The sequence below is a fragment of the Crocodylus siamensis genome, chromosome 3 (genome assembly GCF_052110815.1).
Source record: "Crocodylus siamensis isolate JL-2025a chromosome 3, ASM5211081v1, whole genome shotgun sequence".
Lineage (NCBI taxonomy): Eukaryota > Metazoa > Chordata > Crocodylia > Crocodylidae > Crocodylus > Crocodylus siamensis.
In genome coordinates, this window is record NC_143397.1 from 70830755 (window position 1) to 70852866 (window position 22112).

Below are 22112 nucleotides of genomic sequence, written 5' to 3' on the forward strand. Positions count from 1 at the left end.
TGCGTCATAGGGACAGAGCATTGCTGTAACCCCTGTCACGACCCCTCGGTGGAGGGCAGGACCAAGGCAGTGACTCCAAGTCCCAGCATGCCCCGCGTCCCCCTCGCGCTGCGCAAGGCATGCCGGGACATAGAGTCCCCGCTGGGCTACCCGGCGTAAGGCATGCCGGGGCAAGTAGGCTGCGCAAGGTGGGCCGAGTCCTGCCGTAGCCAGGGGCAGCCCCGCCCCCGCCGCGGTGGGCGGCGCTATTGGCTGTTCCCGGCAACGCGCTCGGCAACGCGCGGCGCTCGCGTTCCTGCCCCTCCCTAGCCTGAGTCCCGCCGGCAGTGCGCAGCGGTTCGGGCTAAGATGGCGCTAGAGGCGCGGGGCATGGAGCAGGATGTGGAGGACGGCGAGATCTCCGACTCGGATTCCGACATGCCTGTGGCCGCCGCCGCCGCTCCCGGACCGTTGCCGCCGGTGAGAAGAGGCTGCAGGCGCCGCATCCTCTTCCCCGCCCGACCCCTCCCTCCGGCTGCGCGCGGTTTGGGGGGGAGGGGCAGCGCCTCGTTCTGGAATCCTCCCCCGTTAACCGCCGCTGCTGGGGGGCTGCGGGCTGGGGAGACCTTGGCGCCCCCGTGGGGCTGCCCCGTGGCTCTGGGGTGTCTGCTCGTGTCAGGGGCCCTGGGAACCGCAGGCTTGGGTTCAGGAACACCTTCCCCAGCCCCTGGCCTTACCCCACCTCCTTTGCTGGGCCTTCAAGCCCTGAAGAGGCTTTGATGGAGTAGCTAAATTCACTTTAGGTTCCTGTCCTGGTCTCAGACCCCCCTGGGAAAGGGGGAGGCAGAAGAAGCTGGGCTAGGGTAACTGGACAGCCAGTGCCACCTCATGCATGTGATCAAGATGCTTTTTTCCTTTCTGAGCTGTATCCCCCTCAACATCGTGCTGAGGTGGGTGCTCAATGGGTGGAGGTGTCCTGGCAGCGTGCCTGGAGCCACTTGGGCTACCAAAAGCCCTCCTGATTTAAAGAGGTTAAATATGGGATACTAAGGTGTCTACTCTGCCCCCCCTAACACCTCCTCCCAGTAATGCTGGCAGGTCAGTGCAAGGCCAGCTGGGCTAGCAAGGGAGATGGATTCATCAAAGGGAGAAAAGATAATTTTTTCAAAGCTTGTTTTGTTTCCTGGTCCCTTTTCTTGAACATCACCTTTTGAAAATGATGGCGAGTCAGGCCTAGCCTGCTCTTTCCCAGTAGACCAACTGGCAAAACAGAGCGGGTGGCCATGCTTGCACCCAGCTCTTGTGTGGTGACAGCCCTGCATGTGTCAGCCAAGTAACATGAGCAGCAGAAGGCTTCGGCCACCCTGCAGTCAAGAGAAGGTGCACATAGGTGCATCCCGGCTTTGTGTTTGCTGGTCCAGCCCTGCAAATGCATGCCCTGCCAGCACTTCTGCCATAGTGGAGCTGTGCAAAGCCGTGCAGGTGTGTATGTGCTTTAGCCACTCTGTTTTGGTGGCTCAAGTATGCTGGCAGAGAACTAGTAATGGAGACGAAGTCCTGGGATCCTTGTTTTGAGATTGTCTTTTGGTTAGTCCAAGACTGGGAACCAGGACTCTGGGTGATGTTATCACTATCAGCCTTTACGGGTTCTGTGTGCAACTGTAAATGAGTTGCTTTTGAATTTTCCAGTTTACCCATTGGCTACATGGGAAGGGGCAATTAGGCAGTCTCCAGGGTACCCTCATGGGGTGACTTGGTTTTTGTAGAATGCTTTGAAATCTTTGGTGAAATCTTTGGATAAAGTTTCTGTCTAAAAGCAGGGTATAGCTGTATTTGTTTCAGAATGATTTTCCTGTAAATTGTCTGGGCTTCAACAGTGATTTCCCCAGCTGGACATTCACTGGTCTGCTGTGTTTGGTCAGAATTAACTGGATCCATGTGCTCTGATTTTCTTCCAGGCCCTGTTCTTCAGTAAGTTTGATAGGCTGCTCACTCAGGATGCAGACCCTTATTTACTGTCCTTTTCTGAGACAGAAAACTACATTCAAGATTGTTAGGCCCTCTAGACCACTGCTGACACCATTACCCCTATAATTTAGGTACGTGTCACCCAGAACACTAGCTAGGTGAGTGTCCTCTGGTTTATAGTTTCTGGAGGTGCACCAGTACATAGGCCCATATTGTATCGGCACCAATAAAAGGAAAATTGACATTATTGGCAATCAGCATATTTGGGCTGATGTGGCTGATAATGTTGTCAATAAATGCCGCATGCATGTGTGCAGCCAGCCTGGCAGCTTGGAGAGCAGTATCTGACTGGTAAGACTGTTGGGGAAGGAAAGGGGTATGGGGAGGGGTGTAGATCAAGTCCCCTGCAGTGAGGGAGGGAGTGGGGCTCGGGCTGGGCAGAGCTGCAAGCGGTTCATCGAGGGGGGGGGAAGGAGGCAGGTGCAGGGAGCAGGGGATAGCTCCTGCTGCTGCAAACATCCCTGAGGAAGGCATCGGGGGTGGGGGGAGCATGTGCCCCCTGGATCTGTGCACAGGGCAAGGGCGGGCTCACTCTGCTCACTTGGGGTTGTAAGGGGCACTGGCCTTTTCCCAGCTTGAGGGGACTGGGCTGGGGCTGCCCTCAGAGCAGGCAGCGGTGGCACTGGGAGGGGGGCTATGACAAATTCTGAGGTGGCCATACCTCACCCCATAGCCCTCTACCCCCACCCCAGCACCACCACTGCTGCTCAGCCCAAGCACAGCCCTGGCCTGGCCCCCCTGCTGCCGGGAAGAGTTTGGTGTCGCCCACAGCTCCAACCCGGAACAGCAGCCTGCCCTTGCCCTGTGCACAGATCTGGGGGGGCACATGCTTCCCTGGGGGTGCATGTAACAGAATTCTCTGCCCCCACCCCTCCAGACAAGCCACTTGCAGCTCCATCCCACACTTTACCCCATCTGGGCAGTGCCTGCCCAAGCCCCAGCCCCACTTCCTCATTGCAGGGGCCTCAGTCTGCATCTCTCACCTCTGCCCCTTTCCTTCCCCACCTAACAGACTTAGCAGCCAGATGCTGCTCTGCAAGGTGCCAGGCTGCATATCAGCAATGGGATAGGTATCGGCTGATGTGGCTCTTTAGTAATCGGCCATCAGTATCGACTCAAAAGATCTTTATTAGTGCACCCCTAACAGTTTCCCTCTGCAGGGGTATGTGTTTAGTGAGACAAAAATGTGGACTTTGCCTGAATTTTAGACACATATAGCTCCTTATTAAGACAATGTAAGAAATGCACGATGCTAGATAATAGTAAATCTCATATTAGTTTCCTTACCTCAGTTCTCTCACCACTTTGGAGATTTGGGACATTCAGAGTTTGGACCTGGCCCAAAAGGGGGCTTCTGCTTCATAGGAAATCTTGAAATTTGATTTTGGTTCAGATGAGATTGAAGCCAAACTGTCCAGAATTTCCAGCAAACTGCCCAGACCCTACAGCTGCTTCTTGGAGTTGTCAGTCTTGTTCATTTTCCTGTTAATGCCAGCAGTGAAAATGATGTTCTTTCAATTTCACTGATTTGCTGCAGGGGCTGCAGGAATTACAGTTTTGGAGTAGACCAGTTAACAGACTGGTCTGGAGCTGCACCCCATGAATCTTCCAGAGTCACCAGCTGGGAGCAGAACTGACCAGAATCCATGCAGGGTTTCCTTGGTGTTAGGCCTTGGATTTGATAAAAGTTAATCTAATTCAAGACATTTTAGGCTCAGTGAACCACCAGTTTTGTAAAGCTCTTCATTTTGTTGGGGAATTCCCAGTTAGCTCCATCCAGAGTCCTTCCCTGCTGGCTGTGGCTTGTCTTCTCAGTTGGGGTGCCCCTCCCTATCTTTGCTCCAAGCTAGTTTCTTTTGACTTGTTGAAAAGGCCACTGCCTTCCCCTGGCTGTCAGAAAAGTTGCCCACCCCTTCTCTTAGATTTTGGCTTGGATAGGAATGATCCTGCCTCAAACAGGGAGTTGGATTAGATTACCTCTGGAGGTCCCTTCCAGCCCTATTTCTCTGATTCACCTGTTATTTTGTAACCTTTTGTTACTCCTTTGAGTCCTTTTTAACCCCTTGCTTTGTCTCTTTTTTTTTTTTGTCCTGTTTGGGAATTTCTTTTTTAACACCTGCTGCTCTCTCCCCAGAGTCGAACTGGATGGACTAGCTTTTCCAATCTCCTTAGCTTGCTTTTTTTTATCTGGGCAGAGTACAGTTATTAAGATTATAGAATCATAGAATGATAGAAAATTAGGGTTGGAAGGGACCGAGGGATAAATTAATAACTCGTGGTAAGAGCTATAGACCCTTATGCACGGGCAGGCAATTATTTTGGGTGGAGGGCCACTTACTGAGTTTTGGCAAGCCATCAAGGGCCACATGATAGGCAGCCAGGGTGGACAAATATTAATTTTCTAAATTTTTTAGGGGCCCCGCGGGCCGGATAGAATGATCTGGCGGCCCACATCTGGCCCCCGGGCTGCATTTTGCTCACCCCTGCCCTAATGGCAAGTGCTGCCATTTACTTCCATATGAGACATTAAAAATACAGCAGTTCCATAACAACACCCTAGTAACATCAGCCCTACTTTTTTCCTTTTTTTAATGAATGAGAATTAATTTATAAAATTAACTTTTGTATTTCAGAAGCCACAGGATGATAACAATGCAGCTAGACCTTTCCAGGGCAACATTTCAGGATGTGCACCAGCTATTCCTTATCGGACAACCAAAAGTTTGGACTCCAGCGAGGACAGTTTTTCGGATTCAGATGATGATAGTTTCTGGAAACGGAAACGACAGAAATGCTTTAACCTTCCTCCTGTGAAACAAGAGCCTTTTCAGTTTAATCAGAGCCAGCAAAAGCAAACAACTGCTGTGGGAGGTAGAAAGATCAACAACATTTGGGGCTCAGTGCTTCAGGAACAAAATCAGGATGCAGTGGCCACTGAACTTGGGATTTTAGGAATGGAAGGTAGTATTGACAAGAGCAGGCAGTCTGAGACTTATAATTACTTGTTGGCCAAAAAACTTATGAAGCAAGCTCAGGAGGAGGTGGAATCTTTAGACAAAGAGTTGGATGAATACATGCAGGATGACAAAAGATCAGTGGCAAAGGAGGAAGAAAATGGAAAAGGTCATCTCAAACGGAAACGGCCTGTTAAGGAGAGATTGGGTGAAAGACAAGAGATGAATTATAAAGGGAGGTATGAGATTACTGAAGACGATTCTGAGGAAAAAGTGGCAGATGAAATTGCATATCGGTGAGACTTTTTTGCGTTTTGTTCTTTTTAATGGTATTTCCTCAATCCTTTATTTATATGTAAGCTAGCAAAGTAAATAATAAGGCTGTATTTGTGTAGAATGTTTTAGGTGGCCATGTTAAATAATAGGAGCAAATCTCAAGTTATACATGCACCCAGGATCTTGAGGCAAATGTAGCATCCTTGCAGTGGGGATTGTAGCTCTGCAGACTGAGGATGTGTCACGTTCTGGGTTTTTTTTCAATTACTTATAACTGCTAAACTTCTCCATTTAGGAAAATTTCCAGTCTGAGCATCAGCCTTTTTTTTTTCTGGGAGGGTGGAATTTGCAGCCAAAATTATTCAGAACAAAGCTAGGAAAACAGATATATTTACCCTATTAAAAATGTGATCTTTTGTTTGAAAAGATCTAGACCAGTGGCAGGCTATCAAGGAGTTAAGTGCCAGAACAGGAAAGATATACTGCTGGCTCTTCTTCCTGGTATAGAGACATGGCATAACCCACAGCAACACAACTGCAATTAAAAGGGCTCCTGGATTCTTTAGTATGTGAAATGGGTTATGCTTTAGCAATGTTTCAGGGCTCTAGAGCAGTAATTCTTAACTTATGTAGACTTAAAGGCACTCTTCCATAACATTTCTGAATTTAGCAGCACCATTTCAGAAACTTATTTCACTCTATTTTTTTCCAGTCAAAAAAGAAAAAAAAATAGAATAAATCTTGTGTTGCAGAGAACTTGGATGACAAGTCGGAATGATTTTGACACTGTAGATTCCTGTTGGAATATATGGGTTGATCTTGTGAATCATATTTTGGTACTTGCACACTGAACAGTGCTAATCTTGCACGGCACCCCAGAACAGCCTTCAAAGGCTCTTATGACATCCTGGTTGAGAATCATATTTTGCAATGAAAAAGGTTGTTAGTTATAGGACCCTGCTTTATTTGTTGCCTGAGTTGCATACATTTGAAGATATATAGTATATAAGGAAACTGTAGGAAGGGAAAAAAATATTGTTCAGAAAATGATTAAGGCCATTCAGGAGAATTGGATTTTGTCCCCGTCACAAAATTCATATATAATGCTTGTCAAGTTAGTTAATTCAAGCCTGTCACAAGTGATCACTCCTTGTGTTTCTCATTTGTCTGGTGCCTGACTTAGTCTGACTTGCCTAAGTGTTGGGCACATAGCTGGAACTGAAATCAGTGGAGACCATCCTGAATATTTCAAATTAGATGCCAACAATGTCGATATTTCTAATCTTAACTCTCTGTGCCTTGGTTTCGTTATCTGTATAACAGAGAATAATGCCCCCATGACAGATGGGTTTTATATAAAACATGGTGAAGATTGTATTGTTACTATCTGATGAGGATGAACAGCCCATGAGGATCTGAACATTGTGCATAGGAAGGTCAAATATTATCAAATAATGTAGAGAACATAAAATTTCTGATAGTTGTTCAGAAATTAAACTTTGTCCCCATGTGAGCCAAAGTTAATGCGGTACATAATGAGTGTTTAGGAGTGATGTCCAGCTTTGATGCTCCAAGTAATATGCAAGAGGCAAGAATTTTTGTAGGGAATATCTTTTATTGGACCAGCTGCATAGTTGGGATGAACTTAAAACAAGCTTTTGAATGATGTGAAGAAGAATGCACTCCATTCAAGAGCTCTAAGTTTATCTTGATCATGCAGTTGATCCAGTAAAAGATAACTCCCACAAAAATCTTTTCCTCCTGCAAATACAATGTTATCATATAATTAGACTATCACAATACATGTGCACATTGGGGCTGAAATAAGATTGCATAGGCAGCCTTAAATCTGTCATTTCCTGACTTAGATGGCAACTTTAATAATGTTCTTTTAATATAATCTTTTTTTTTTGTGTAGTAGCATATACAGTGCGTGAACTTCTAGTGCTTAGTGCCAACAGGAAACTAAATTGATTCAGACAACGTGCATTCAAAGATGGATACAGATTAATGCTGCTACCTGTTCTTACTGTATTTTCACAAGACTCTTATTTCTAACCCCCTTTCATCCTGTACCTCCCATCCCTTTCCAAGTGATATTTAATTTGGGCCCTAATTCTGCAGGGACATAAGCATGTGCCTGGCTTCAAGCTCATCAGTAATCCTGTTGAACTCATATTTGTGTCTGAAATTAAGCCCATGTGTAAATCTTTACAATTTCAGGACTTTGATCATTAAAATTATATCTTAACTTCAAGTATACAGTACTCTCATTGAGCTTAATGGGACTATTGATGTGCTCAAGCCTAGGTATATACATGGGTCCCATGTTCTAAACTACTAGAGAAGAGCATCTTTCTATCATTATTACCTTGATTATCAAAATGAAAGTTAAGAATATAATTCCTACTCTAGAATAGCTTGTTTACAGAAACATATAGACTATATGGTTATATTGCCTAAAATTTTATATACTCTTCATTATTTAGGCTATCACTTGCATTTATTTGTTTGCATAGTGAAAACAGGCTAATCCAGGGGTCCCAGCCTGTGGCCCATAGCCAGGACCCAGCCCAAAAAGCCTTTGAATTTGGCCCACAGGTGGGGGGCTTCAGCAGCAGACGTTGGCTCATGCCACTGCAGAGAACTGTGCCAGTGGCAGGTGGGTTCTAGTACCCACTTACCCACTTGTCTCTGAGGCAAGGTGGGTCATTCCAGCCCACAGCTGGAAAAGGTTGCCTAGCACTGGGCAAGTCAGTTTGACTCTCAGGGTTTTTTTGTGTTTGTATATAGCATCATTTTGAGTTGCATGCACTGCAGTAGAATGCTTGATTCTGATAGTCTTCCTTTTTAATGTTTTTAAAAAAAAACAAAAAAACCCCTTGAAGTACTCTACTCTCTCGTGCAGAAAATGACACTGAAGGGATTTGAACGGACACTTATTTTCACCATTTTTCTAAGTGTTTCACTTCCTTACAGTCAACTAACTTAAGATGACTGAAAAATAATTGTCTTGTTTGCATGGGGTGTGTGAGAGAGAGACAGCCCTTAGTTGTATACAATGAGTTTGACAGTTTCCTTTGCATAATGACTACCATTTGATGCTCTACGTGCTGAAAAGGCCCTTGCTAAAAAGACCATTCCACATACCGGTGGGTAGGAAGTGTAACTGCTTATCAGGTTTTTATTTAAAGCAATTTAAAATGGCATACTATTTCCAGTTGTGTCTGTCAAACACAGTATTTTGAGTTTGAGCTAACGGTAGGTTGGTGGGGCAAATCTTTAAAAGGAAAAAATAGACATGTGCATTTGGTTTACAGGCTTCTGTCCCACGCAGCAATGCATACATGAATCTTAAGTATTATGAATAAACATTTTCACGGTCTTGATTTATTTGAGTAGTGCAGCTGAAAGAACATGCCAAATTTACGCGTGTGAGAATTTCTGTTGACTGCATTTGTTTGTTTGTTTGTTTGTTTTTTAAGGCTTCGAGAACCAAAGAAAGATCTGATAGTACGAGTAGTGAAAATCATTGGGACTAGGAAAGCTATTGAACTACTTATGGAAACAGCAGAAGTGGAACAAAATGGTGGACTATTTGTAGTGGTAAGAAAAATTAATAAAAGTAGGAATAGGTTTTTTCAGTCTTGTTGTAATAAATAATGTTGTTGAATTTTTAGCACTAGATGAAGTTTTCCAAAGTCCCTGTGTTACTTTAGGAATACCTTCATTTCTTTCTCTTTTACATTTAACTATGAGGACAATCCACAATTACCTTTTTTACTCTTATACCACATTTACACTGCCCCCAAAAATTAGCCTTCCAAAATCTGGGTTCTTGTCTTAAGCATGAAAGTTGATTTTTTTTTTTTTTTTTTTTTTTTAAGACTGAAATGGAAGCATGGAAACACTGAAGTGGCTGCCATGCTTCTCCCCATACCAGCCTCAGGAAGGGAGGGGTGGGGTTTACTTTGGGGGCAGAGGTACAGTGTTAACCCTTTCACAGTTGCTGTAGAATTGGAAGTAGCTTTTAGCTGAGTAGCCAGAAGCTGCTGCCAATTCACCAGTGGCTGTGAATAGTTTAACACAAGCTTTTGCATAAGCAGCACTGGTCAGGATTCAGTCATGAGATCAAGATCCCCTGCAGTCTGAATTCAGCCATGACTGGAAAAATCTTCATTCTGCTTTCCCAAAATAAGATCTTTTTTTGGAAGGTGTGTTGTGTGTGAGAAAACATGGGTAAATAGCTAATGCTGCTATAAAGCTTCAGAGCAAACAATGTAACAAAAAGAATTGAGGCAGGAGTGTCTGCATTTCTCAGCTGCTGTATTAGACTCTCTGCTGACTTTTAAAGACATCTTTGTGTTGATTACTTCTTGGGGATGTTGCCTTAACACAGGGAACAGAAACTTCCTATTATAATGACAGCTTAGTTTTTGCATACAGGTCACCATAAATAGACAGTGTGGATGTTTGGTACTGCTGGCCTATATATGCAGGTAGGAACCTACCAAGTTTGGGGCAACTGCCCATTGATTTTTACAGTCCAAGCGTGGTGCCCAGCTCCGTTTTCCCAGTCCAAACCTAGCAGCCCCCCCTGGGACCGCCACCCCCATACCATTGTCTGAGGGGCCCCAGAAGTCCCACTCCTCCCCAGACATTGACCAATGGTCCCAAACCGGGACTTGCTAACACATCAATTAATGATTTCTGCAGACTTAATCCCCTCATCAAGCCCACAGAAGCCACTAACCACATTCTAGACTGCTTAATAATATGTCATTTAATAGCTTTTGCAGGCTTAATCAGGGGATTGACATGTTATTAAGCAGCCTAAACACCTAATTAAGGTCTAAAATGAAATATCTTATAAAGCTATGGACACGATGAATTGCAAGTAATACCAACTATATACACTTTATTAAATAATACCATCTAAGTCAGGGATGTGAGCAAAATGCTGGATCCGGCCTCTGGCCAGACTCCATTTCCTAGCAGCCCTTCCTGCACAGCTCCTGGCAGTCTCCATGGAGACCCTGGGAGTGCAGTGCCTGAGCCAGAGGAGAGCCCTGGTTCTGTGGCAGCGTGCTGTCATTCACCTGCTCTCCTGAGGTCTCCATGGAGATCAGCCAAGATCTGCATGTCCAGACAGGGAGCTGGGCCAGGACTAGGGCCAGGATCTTGTTTTGGTGACAGCATGGGGTGGGGCCAGGGGAGAGGTATGATCCTCTGCCTGCATGTCCAGCCCATAGAACCCTCACCCATCACAGGGGTGTGGCGGCAGTGGATTTTGGCTCTGTTCTGGCCCTGCCCCATGCTGTCATGGATATGCTTTTTGAGAAAATTATCCTGGTGCATGTCCACAAGGGGCCAGCAGAGGAGAGTATGCTTACGGGCAACCAGCATGGGTGCATTAGAGGCAGGTCCTGTCAGACCAACCTGGTGGCCTTCTATGACGAGGTCACAAAATCCTTGGACACAGGTGTTGCGGTGGACATAGTCTTTCTGGACTTTAGGAAGTGCCTTTGATACTGTCTCTCATCCCATTCTCATTAAAAAACTAGGAGACTGTGGTGTTGATACCTACACAGTCAGATGGGTCACTAATTGGCTGGAAGGCTGCACCCAGAGAGTGGTGGTGGACAGGTCATTTTTGACCTGGAGGGATGTGGGCAGTGGGGCACCACAGGGCTCGGTCCTCGGGCCTACACTATTCAACATCTTCATCGCTGACTTGGACAAAGGGGAAAAAGCACCCTGTTCAGATTTGCAGATGACACTAAGATGTGGGGAGAAGTGGGCACGCTAGAAGGGAGAAATAGGCTGCAATTGGACCTGGACAGGTTACAGGGGTGGGCAGATGAGAACAGGATGGGTTTTGACACTGACAGGTGCAGGGTATGTACCTGGGGAGGAAAAACCAGCAGCATATGTACAGGCTGGGGAACTCCCTTCTCGTCAGTACAGAGGCAGAAAAGGATCTTGGAGTCATTATTGATGCCAAAATGAACATGGGGTGGCAGTGTGGGGATGTAGTCAGGAAGGCCAGCCATACCTTGTCATGCATGCACAGATGCATCATGAGCAGGTCCAAGGAGGTGATCCTCCCCCTCTATATGACACTGGTCCGGTGATCCTCCCCCTCTATATGACACTGGAGTACTGCGTCCAGTTCTGGGTGCTGCACTTAAGGAGGGATGTGGACAACATATGGAAAGGGTCCAGAGGAGGGCCACCCACATGGTCAGGGGGCAGCAGGGCAGGCCCTATGAGGAGAGGCTAAGGAACCTGAACCTGTTCAGCCTCCACAAGAAGAGGCTGAAGGGGGATCTAGTGGCCATTTACAAACTAGTTGGGGGGGGACCATCAGGCATTGGGGGAGTCCCTGTTCCCCCAAGCACTCCCAGGACTGACGAGAAATAATGGTCACAAGCTGGCAGAGGGTAGATTCAGGCTAGACAACAGGACGTGCTACTTCACTGTCGGGGCGGCTAGGATCTGGAACCAACTTCCAAGAGAAGTGGTGGTGGGCCTACCCTGGGGGTCTTTAAAAGGAGGCTGGATGAACATGTTGTTGAGGTCATTTGGCCCCAGTACTCTTTTCTGCCATGGCAGGGGGTCAGACTTGATGATCCTTTCAGGTCCCTTCCAACCCTACCAACTGTGAAAGATCCCGGGGTGTCGCCACATCCCAACCGTATGCCCTGCCCACATAGGTCCTATTCCTGGCAGTGGGTGTAGGAAGGATGGGTCAGAGTGCCTGGGCAGTAGGGCTCAGTCTGGCAGCAGCAGCAAGTGCCATTCAGAAATAGGGTTCACAGTCCAGATTTTGCCCACCCTTGATCTAAGCACTTAATTAAACTCTAAACTGAAATATCTTATGAAAATAAAGCTATACCATGCACAGCATGAATTGTAATTAATATTAACTATATACACCTTTATTAAAGGGGGAGTTTACTCCTGTAATAAGGAGTTTACTGAAACTGAATGCTAACCTTAAGCCAGGCTGTTCATGCTATGTATTAACTGCAAGCATGCTGCACCAAGCTACAATGGCTTGGAGACATTCTCTGTCTCAGTGGGTGAACACTTGTCCATACAGTGAGATGACATGCTCAGCATCCACCACATTGTTTGGAATGGTGTTGCTACATCTTGCCAGGATGTAAAGGTGTGGAAACTGATCACAAAGTCCCAGGACACAGGAATCTGGTACTCCTTGAAGTTCACATAAGCAGCATGTTCATTGTCATATTCTTTCCCCATCCAGGAATTGCTTTCAGAAGCTGAACTGGGTCAAAACTCAGCAAGGACACCTGGTTAGGGTCCAAAATGCAAACAGCACTAAAGAAGGGGGCAGCGAGCTGTTTGAACCGCAGTGTCAGTGACGTGTCATACCTGTAGTAATGTTTCACCTTCACTGCTATTGCCTGGAACAGGTCTCTTGTGTGCTGGTTTTCACAAGGGCAGCGTGACAGTTCCTGCAATGCACTCTCTTCAACCCAGCTTATCAAATCCATCACCTTGTATGCATGGTGGTTCACAACCTGCTGGCCTTCAAACAAGGTCAGGAGCTCCATGAAGGTGTCATTGTCTGCCACAAACATCATTTGATTTTGAATGTCACCTTGCCCTAGGTGATCATGAAACTTGCACATACCGTGTGCCGGGTGTGATTTCCAGCTCCTCGCTTGCAAACTGCTGGTAGTAACAGACCGTGTTGAACCAGGAATTCCACCGTGTGAGCACAGGCTCTGATGGCAACAGCACAGTGCCATGCGAATCCCCACTTTGACAGTTGACAGGCTCCCCGTACTGGACCTTATGATCCAGACAGGGCTTGAAGGCTTTCTTCAAAGAGGACACCAGACTATCCACCTTGGGGAACTGCATATACCAAATATTACTTACTAGGGACAGAATGTGCACATGGCAGGGGACATAAGGAATGTTGGGCAGCATTCCTTGGAGCATATTGGGGAAAGCCTTGTACATGTACATGGTGCTGTCGGACAGGAATGCTGAGATCTTGTTAAAGTCTACACCATAGTTGAAGCTACCTTCACAATTGCTTGGGAATGGTAGAAAAATTGACAGATGTGAGGTGGATCAGTTCAGTTTGAAACATAGGCAGGTCCTGGTCAGTTCAACTCCCTGGTATAAATAAAATGTGCAGCATGTAGTTGTCTTCAGGGTCTGTGGCTTCATCAGCCATAATGGAAAAGGAATGATACTCTCTGAAGGTAGCCTTCATGGATTGTACATGTGAAGCAGTCCCTGCAGGGAGATAGTCCTGGCAAAGTTTGTTGGCACATGGAAAACTGCCAGCATTTGGCACGTTTTGTTTGTCCCTTAACTTCATGTGATCTAGTTTCTCCAGTGGGATGTTTGCTATTGCAAAGGCCTCCACAAAGGAAAATGCCACCTCTTGCCTTGCCAAGCTGCTTTCTATGGTCCTTTTAAACAGGGAAGTCACTGTTGGCACTGGATTTATGACCCAGATACCTTGTTCTGGGTGGATCCAAATCCTCAAACCAACCTCAACCTCTCCATTTGATAATAAGTGAATTTTATTGATACACAGTGATGGCAGATAAGAATAATTCAGGTAAGGCAAGTAGACTCAGTATCTTCCAGTCTTAGGGCTACAGGGAAGGTATGTCTGGCCAATACATAAGCTTCACTCTGAGGTTCTCTCTTGAATGTCAGATGCTAGCAGCCTGGAGGTCAAAAGCCAAGCCCCACCACCACTAGCGGAGTGGTTGAGATGGGCTGGTGGTGTGCCCTCTGTCCATGGTGGCCTCAGTTCCCCTCTTGGGGATCCTTTGTTGCTATGAAATCCCTCCTTTTGTATTCTTTCTCCTCCTCTAATGACTCTTCATTCCCAGGCATCACTGATTGGTCTCCCTGTAGTCATCATACTATTCATATTCTGGTCTGTCAGTATATTCCTTTGTTTGACAAACTCATCATATGCACACACATCTTAATTTAGGCTTTTACCAGTCTCCTAATTTGGAGATGAGATGGAAATACCAAGGGCTCTGTAGTTGGGCACTGTGACCTGGCTCCAATGCTACAGAGTCCCTTATCTCTGTTTGGGTACACTGTTCATGTTATGGAACAGTGGGGTACACGTCTTCAATTTCCCAGCCTTTGTCTGTGGCTTCAGACACAGTGGGCCTTGAAGGAAACTGTCACAAACAGGCTTTTTTTCAATCGGTTAACCCTTGCCATTCCCTTGAGCAATTGTTCTAATACATATCTATTTTACTTACAAGCCAATTCCCAAAAGCAAAATGGTATTTAAAGGTTTCTAGCCACCAGACATAGTCACTTGCTTCTTGCTCTAACCTTCAGCCTCTGAAGCAGCCTTCCTCTTCATGTGTACCTCCGAACTCCAAGTGACAATCAATGCTGGCTTTCATGGACCCATCCAGAGTTTGATTACAGGTGGTACAGAAGTCTGGCCTCGTCTGCGTGGTAGGTCCCTGCAGGATACTATCTTGCCTGGTCCACTGCTGAAACATGTTTGGCATTCTTGACAAGACTTCAGGTTCATCTCTGCTCTTCCTCAGACAGAAGCAAAGCATGCATGCTGCAGGAACATGCCTGTGGGCACTTTTAAGAGCTAGCACCAAAAACCCTCTCAGCTTCCCTGGCTGGCTCCTGGATTGAGCCTACAGCAGGGGCTCAGCCTCTGATTTGCATCCTCTCCCCCCATGCTTCAGGGTGCCAGGGCTTCCTGCCCTCTTCTGTTTTTGCAGCTCTTTTGCGCTCCCCACCCACCCCAACTTGCCAGTTTTGTGCCTTTCTGTGGTCCCTGCCCTTTTTCATGGGGCACAGGCTTTTTTGTGGAGACTGGCTGAATTCAGCATTTTCACACAAACTGTGAATTTGGTAGATCTCTATACATAAGCAATATACCACCAGAAGTCAAAAGAGCTGGATGGCTTAGGCGTACTCCACAGTATTCATAATTCTTCCCTCGTTTTCATCAGTTATGATAAAGGTACAGTTGTATACATTTAACTTTGCTGCATTTTGGACTCCATCTACATCTTACACTTAAGGCATGATTAACCAGGTAATCATGCCTTAAATGGTCACCTTGTTACATGTTCATTCAGTTAATGGTTTGATAAAAAGAGGAACAAGTTACAAAGTTATTCCATAAAATGTGTAATAATGTTTAGCTGCTTCATATCATGTCATAAATTCAATGTTTGGCCAGGGGCCCCTGTGGCTGAGAACCCCATCGGGTAACTGGAGCTCCCAATCACGGGAAAGGGGGCTGCCATGTACAACTCTAAGCCTGGGAGCTCCCAGCTCTTGCTAGCTCCCAGCCATGGGAGAACATGCCCCAGCTCAGCTGGCAGGGCTCCCAGCCAGGGGGGTGCTACATGCAACCTCATGGCTGACATGATCTCACAGCCACAGGGGTGCATGAAGCACCCCCGCAACTGGGGCATTGTCACCTGTGACCTGCCTTCCACAGGGACAGCTGCCTCCCCGCCCTTCCCCCTATGGCTGGAAGCCCAGGTCAGCTGATGGGGCTTCCAGCCATGGAAGTTTACTTGCCAGCTCCCCCTGCTCTGGCAGTAAGGCATGATGGAATCTAATTCATGATCCTAAAATCACGCCTCCTCGTGGCATGGCAGGAGTTGTGATTCTGTGAATTGCACATTAGCTGTCATTGCACTTTTACCTGCACATGTAAGTTTGTAGACAAGAGCCCTTCTATATCTTGCTTACATACGCCTAATGAAAGGAATTATTGAGTACTGACTTGGGTAACAACTCACATGGATGAAGTTAAGAACCAAGGTTAAGAGTCTTATCAAATTCAGTAAGACTACTGAGCCATTTAAAGATAGGTACATATTAAGAAATTCTGTGCTTATTAGGGGCTGTTATGCTTTCTATAAAACATTAGGTAGGCCTTAATAACATGAATTAATATACAAGGTATTTTAAATCAGATTTTTCAGGCAACCACTGTGGACAGTGTTACTTAACAAATGTATGTATAAACATTGTAGCTAATTATGTAGACTTCACTTAATAAGAAATGCATGGTACTGCAAAAAACTAAAGCATCTGCTAGCCAAAAGTAGATGAAAGCACGTACCTCCAATTATGTGTGTGTATGCTATATAAGTTCTTCAGCTGGAAGTCAAAGCCATAACTAACAAATTCCTATTTTTTGTTAGGGTTCTGTGGACTGATGCGATAAATGTATAGGTGTCTTCAGTTGTTTCCATTTGGAACTGTTGTGTATTGCACTTGAATTCCAATATAAAAAGAAGAGCCTGAGTTTATACTGTGTTTTTATTTGGCAGAAAGTTATGATCTTTGATATTGAAAGAGCATACTGGGAAGTGTTGCATTTTGTTATCGTTAGCAGTATGAATAAATGTCCAGAACATTTGCATTTTTCTAAAGTTTAGCTCCACGTACTCTCTAATACAGCGGGTCCCAACCTTGGTTCATGATCCATATGAGGGTCACAGGGGCAATGCCGGTGGCTCTGCACACAAAGGACGAGCCGCACCACGTGCCCAGAGCTCCCCTGCCCCTGGGCTGCCGCTGCACTCCGATCCCAGCAGCGGGTTGCGGCAAAAAAAGGTTGGGAACCACTGCTCTTATATGACACAGCTACCTACTATTAACATTTTCATTAAGCACTAAACTCAACTGAAGCATAGATTGTATGTGCAAGGAGCGAGATTTCAGGATTATCTTTAAAAATGCAGTAAGGTTTTAATGCATCTAAATGCATGTAATTTCATCTCTCTTTAAATAAAGCACTACATTTTGAAAATATTTGAGCTCTAGAGTTCTTAAATAAAAGATTTATCAGACATCACAGAGTCTAATAAATGAAATTTTAGGTAATATTGCCATGAGTCAATTCAGTACATTCACACCAAAGACAACCACTGAGAGAATCTGAATGTGTAATTCCTTAGTTTTAGACATTTCAGTTTTCAGAAATACAAATAGTTGCAACAGTATTTAGATTCCTGTTATATTATCAAGCAAAAGCTGTCTCCACCTGTTCACTCACTAGGATGTGGCATTTAGGTTGTAATTGAACTTTGGGAAAATAAATCCTGGAACATGGTTACCTGACTAGCTAATGATATTTGTCGTAAGAACAACTTACTGCAGGTTAAAAAGGAACGTGGTTTTACCATGCATCAGTTGCTCATATGTATGCTTTAACATTGTGGTATGTGGAAGCTAGTCCATGATCACATAGCCACCATTCGTTGAGGGCTGTTACTACAGTTTAGCTTCCATTTACTGTGGGGTAGGAGTATGCGCAGTAAATATTACTTGCCTAACCTGGCAGTAAGTTGTTCTTTCTACTATGAGAGAGTTTAAAGGCAAACCACCCCCCCACCACCACCACCACCTTCACCATCCTGAGCATGCAGTGCTATATTAGGTCACTGGTCCTTATAGCTAAAACAAGCCCAAACAAGACCTCTTTGGATGAGGAATATTTATTAAATACCTTACATACTGGGACCCGGCCTTTGCAGTCTCTAAGCGCCCAGAGTATCCTGGTCACTATAGTGAGTCTGAGTCACTACTACCACAGTGCAAATATTAAAATTTCTGCAAATAAAGACTTGCTTAAATATAAATAAGGCAGAACTTTTGATTTCTTAAATGACAAATATTTAATCCATTTTAATGTGGTAGTATGGAGAATAATTTATTTTTCTCTTTATACAGAATGGCAGCAGAAGAAGAACACCTGGGGGAGTTTATTTAAACCTGCTGAAAAACACACCCAGCATCAAAGAAGAGCAAATCAAGGTAAAAGCATCAAATTGCAGCCACTGTCTTCAGTAAATTTAAACTTTAAAATTTTTTAAAAACTAAATTGTTTTATTTAATTTTCATAGTGCTTCTTATGCATGGTTTCAAGAGGAGGCTAAATTGTACAAAAACCTGTGTTGGTTAAGAAAATAACGGTAGAGTAAAGGGGCAAATTCCCATTAGTATTCCTGAGCAGGCAAGGAAAGTGTCTAAATACAAAAAGGCAATGGCTTAATAGTTACACGTGCACACACACATACACTCTACGTTAAAAGTACATTACTAAGGCTGTGGACCCAGTGGTTTTAGAATTAGGGAATGCCAACCGTCTATTCTAGCCCATTTGTCCACTTAAACTGTGATATGGCTTTTAGCTACAAAAAATGCAAATTACTTGTTCCACCAAAACCTCTGCCTTATTCTGTGCATGGGATGCACAGAATACTTGTTTAAGTAAGAACTGTTCGCTATTTTGCCTTATCTTCATTGCACAGTGTGTAGGCCAGTGCCTTATTGATTACACACTAGTTAAATCCTGCTCTGAGCTAGTATTTTTTTTTTATCAGCTGTTCTGTCATACTTGGTACTATATAACTCAGTGCTTCACATGCATTAGTGAACATTTCTTTTCACAACATTTTTAGATGAAGAAACTGAAACATGGATTAAAATCAAAAGTACCCTCCAATTTTGGTGGCCACCTAGTGATTTTTCAGTTTTAGTGTTATATATCAGTTTACAGATCCTATCCCAAGGCTTCATATTGGGTATCCAAAAAGCAAGGAAGATGCAAATAGTGGCAGCTTGTGGAAAAATTGGTTTAAGCAGCTTACTTGGTATCATGTAGGAACTCTATGGCAAAGGCAGGAATAGAGTCTACCCCCTCCTATTCCTTATTGCAGTTTGTCTGCCACTTCAGGCTCTCCATCAAGTCCCAGCCTGTGCTTTCACTCTGAATTGTATGAACAGTGAATTTAAATTTGTTGTACTGAGGCTGCTGAATTATCACTCCTTTTGAGATGAAATAACATGAATTGCTCTGTTGTTACAAACTACAGGACCATCTACTTTAGTATGAATTTGGTTCAGTCCAGAAAAATTAGGGGTTTTCTTTTAAATAAATATTGCTCTGGTCCTCTATATTGTTACCCTTTCCACTAAGGAAGCTGAAAAAGACGTGAAATTATGCAGCAGCAAAATGTGTGTGTAGGGCATCTGTCTAAAAATGTAGCCTCTGCATATTCTTTTTCTTAGGTAATAGGGGTTTTTTTAATTTTAAAGGTTAATATAATTTTAGAATATATGACTAGGTTAATAGAACACTCCGTGCTCTGATTAGGTTCTCCTTAGCTCTTAAACATTTAGTAGTTATTATATGTTAAGCAAATTTTTCTTCTTCCAGGAAATTTTCTATGTAGAAAACCAAAAGGAGTATGAAAACAAAAAAGCTGCTAAGAAGAGGAGAATGCAAGTTCTGGGGAAGAAGATGAAACAAGCTATTAAAGGGCTCAACCTTCAAGAATATGATGACGCATCTCGAGAAACTTTTGCTAGTGATACAACCGAGGCCCTGGCTTCTCTTGATGACTTACAGGAAGGACACAGTGAAATAAAGATGGAAGGACACAGTGAAATAAAGATGGATCCAGAGGATACCATTGAAATGGATAACGCCCATGATTTGGAGATCTTTTAATCAATAATGTACTGAACACTTGAACTATATCTCTATGAGTATATTAAATCAGCCTTTTCTATTATACTTCTAACTTGTTTTCATAAGTTTCACAATAAAGATGATGGGGAAACACTTGTATGCTGGACAAAATACATAATTATTATGTAAATTTAACGGTGTGGAAGCGCTGTTACGTGTCCTATTTTGTTGCTCTGTTGAATCCCCAGAAAATGTTTTAGGTGTTTTAGTTGACTGTTTTCTTTTTCACAGTATGTGTTGCCTAAATTGAGTCATTTAGCAAGTTTTGGAATCAACTCAGGGCTACTGCTTAACCAACAAACATTCACTTTGACAGATTAAATATAAAGTCAGGCACCACTCATAGTTGTAATGGAACATCTGATCTCCAGTAAGACATGGTATTAAAGGTGTGATACGGTCAATATGGCAAAGTATTGACAAAAATAGTACTACTGATAGGATTAAGACCTCTGTTCAGTTTCCCAAAATTAAACCGATCATCAGTCCCTTGAATAACCACTTCCTCAGAGTGAGCAGTGGAGGCAGTCCATGATTTCTAGATCCTTAAATGGGACAGGACAGAGTGTTTTTGTTGTTGTTGTAACAAGAGTGGGCTAAGCTAACTGCTTGTTTGGTGTAATCGTTGTAACTGGCATAGGTTGTACCTTTGGCCTCAAAGTCTGTTGACTGCAACTGAATTCCTGCTGAATGAGCTAGATGCTGCTGCCGCTGATCCGAGTCTCTTTTTGAAGATGTGTCTGTACTATTTCTGTCTGTTCCAGACTGCACATGTGCAGAAACAAATCTTGTGTTATGGAAATCCTACAAAATGACTACACCCCAGTATTTGTTCGAATGGCAGGTAGCTTTGACCACAGGCCTGTAAGGCAACCCCCCAAGGTTCAGAGCCCACCATCTTCTCTTACTTCTCTCCACTTTGGTCCTCCCCCCCCCCATCTGCAAAATAACTCATTCTTACCTCTCCCAAGAAGGTGTTGATGCCTGACTTTGTTAACATCTGTATAGTAATTTGAAGATGTAATAGGTGTAGAAGTGCTAAGCCATGTGCGTGTGTGTGGAGGGGGGTGCTCAGTGTAGCAGACTAATTTCTGTTGCGATGCATGACATCTGAAATATGTTAATGCTACTTATAGTTGTGTGTTCTACAAATAGAGCACTTCATTTTCAGTTTGATAGTCACAGCATTTTAATGAACTCCACGTTCCAACTGTGGAAATAGACAACCTGATCCTTCAAAATTCTCATGGATTTCACTACAGTAGGAAATAAAAAACCCAATGTAAGCCAGATGCAGTTCTTTATTTGAATAGATTTGAAAGATTGGTGAAGCTTATGAAAATAGGAGTTTCCTTAAATTGGATAATTCAATGCAGTGATTTGGGAGACAATCATCTGCATTTAAAAAAAACATGTTGGCTTTTATCCATCTTTAAAAGAACATGCATACACTTAACGTTCCTGGGCTTTTTGTTTTCTGTTGAGATCTGTAACATCAATATTTCCAAAAGGTGGGGTTAATAAATGCCTAAAATTACACAAAGCTTTGCCTGCACTACTCTGGAAGCAGCAAAATGACTGAGGGAGTAGTTTAAAGGTACTTACAAATTTGTTAGCATGATCTCTTAACAACTGACCTCTTGCATTGTGAGACCCCTCCCTTCGCTGCAACATTTGCTCAGGTTTTGGTTAGCTTGTGCAAAAAGAGAAAATTTGGGATTTTCTAAGTGGATTTCTTGAAATGTGTTTTCCAGGAGTGGAGTGGCGCAGACTTCTAAAGGGCTAGACCAAGTAAGGTGTCTTGTTTCTAACCTGGTTAAATAAAACAGTTTTGAAAAAGTATGAAAATGGGGTCTAATTTTTTCCCTTGAAGGTCTGTCTCTTCTTGACTTGATACCCCTCCACCCCCCCGGGGTTTCCTCTGCTTTAGAGCAGTGTTTCTTAACCAGCGGGTCGTGACCCAAAAGTAGGTCACAAGAATGTATGAAAGAGTTGTGAACAAACTTTAAAACCAGATTCTCCTTTAAAGGAGAATGTGGGAAACGGTGGCTTTTCCCTTGCCGGCTGGCAGAGTTGCATGGGGGGGACCATGCGCCACATACTTCCCCCCCCCACACACATGCTGGGGGGCAGGGAGCAGCAGATCGGGAGTGCGGGGCACCGGCTCAGGGCTGGCCATCGATATTTATCAATGGGGCCTGGTACCCAAAACAAGGTGAGAACCGCTGCCCTAGAGCACGGTTCAGTCTTTCTGCAGCGGGAAGCACGCGCTCCCTAGCCGCCAGCACCGGCGTCACGCTCTCCCCCCGCCCGCTTCTCTT

The 22112-nt window shown here is 44.4% G+C and overlaps 1 protein-coding gene across 2 annotated transcripts; it reads left to right on the forward strand.

The window, feature by feature from the left end:
* The first annotated feature begins 160 nt into the window (after nucleotides 1–160).
* PHAX (phosphorylated adaptor for RNA export) lies at nucleotides 161–21639 on the forward strand. Of its 2 annotated transcripts, XM_090038475.1 has the most exons (5): nucleotides 166–459; nucleotides 4641–5257; nucleotides 8723–8843; nucleotides 17988–18071; nucleotides 19477–21639. In XM_090038475.1, exons 1-5 carry the CDS (start codon nucleotides 349–351, stop codon nucleotides 19768–19770), a joined length of 1227 nt encoding a protein of 408 aa, XP_089894601.1. In that variant the 5' UTR covers nucleotides 166–348; the 3' UTR covers nucleotides 19771–21639. The 2 variants fall into 2 exon arrangements, with proteins under 2 accessions (XP_089894602.1, XP_089894601.1); XM_090038476.1 differs by lacking the exons at nucleotides 17988–18071; nucleotides 19477–21639 and adding an exon at nucleotides 16713–17959 and having other exon boundaries at nucleotides 161–459.
* The last annotated feature ends 473 nt before the right edge of the window (nucleotides 21640–22112 follow it).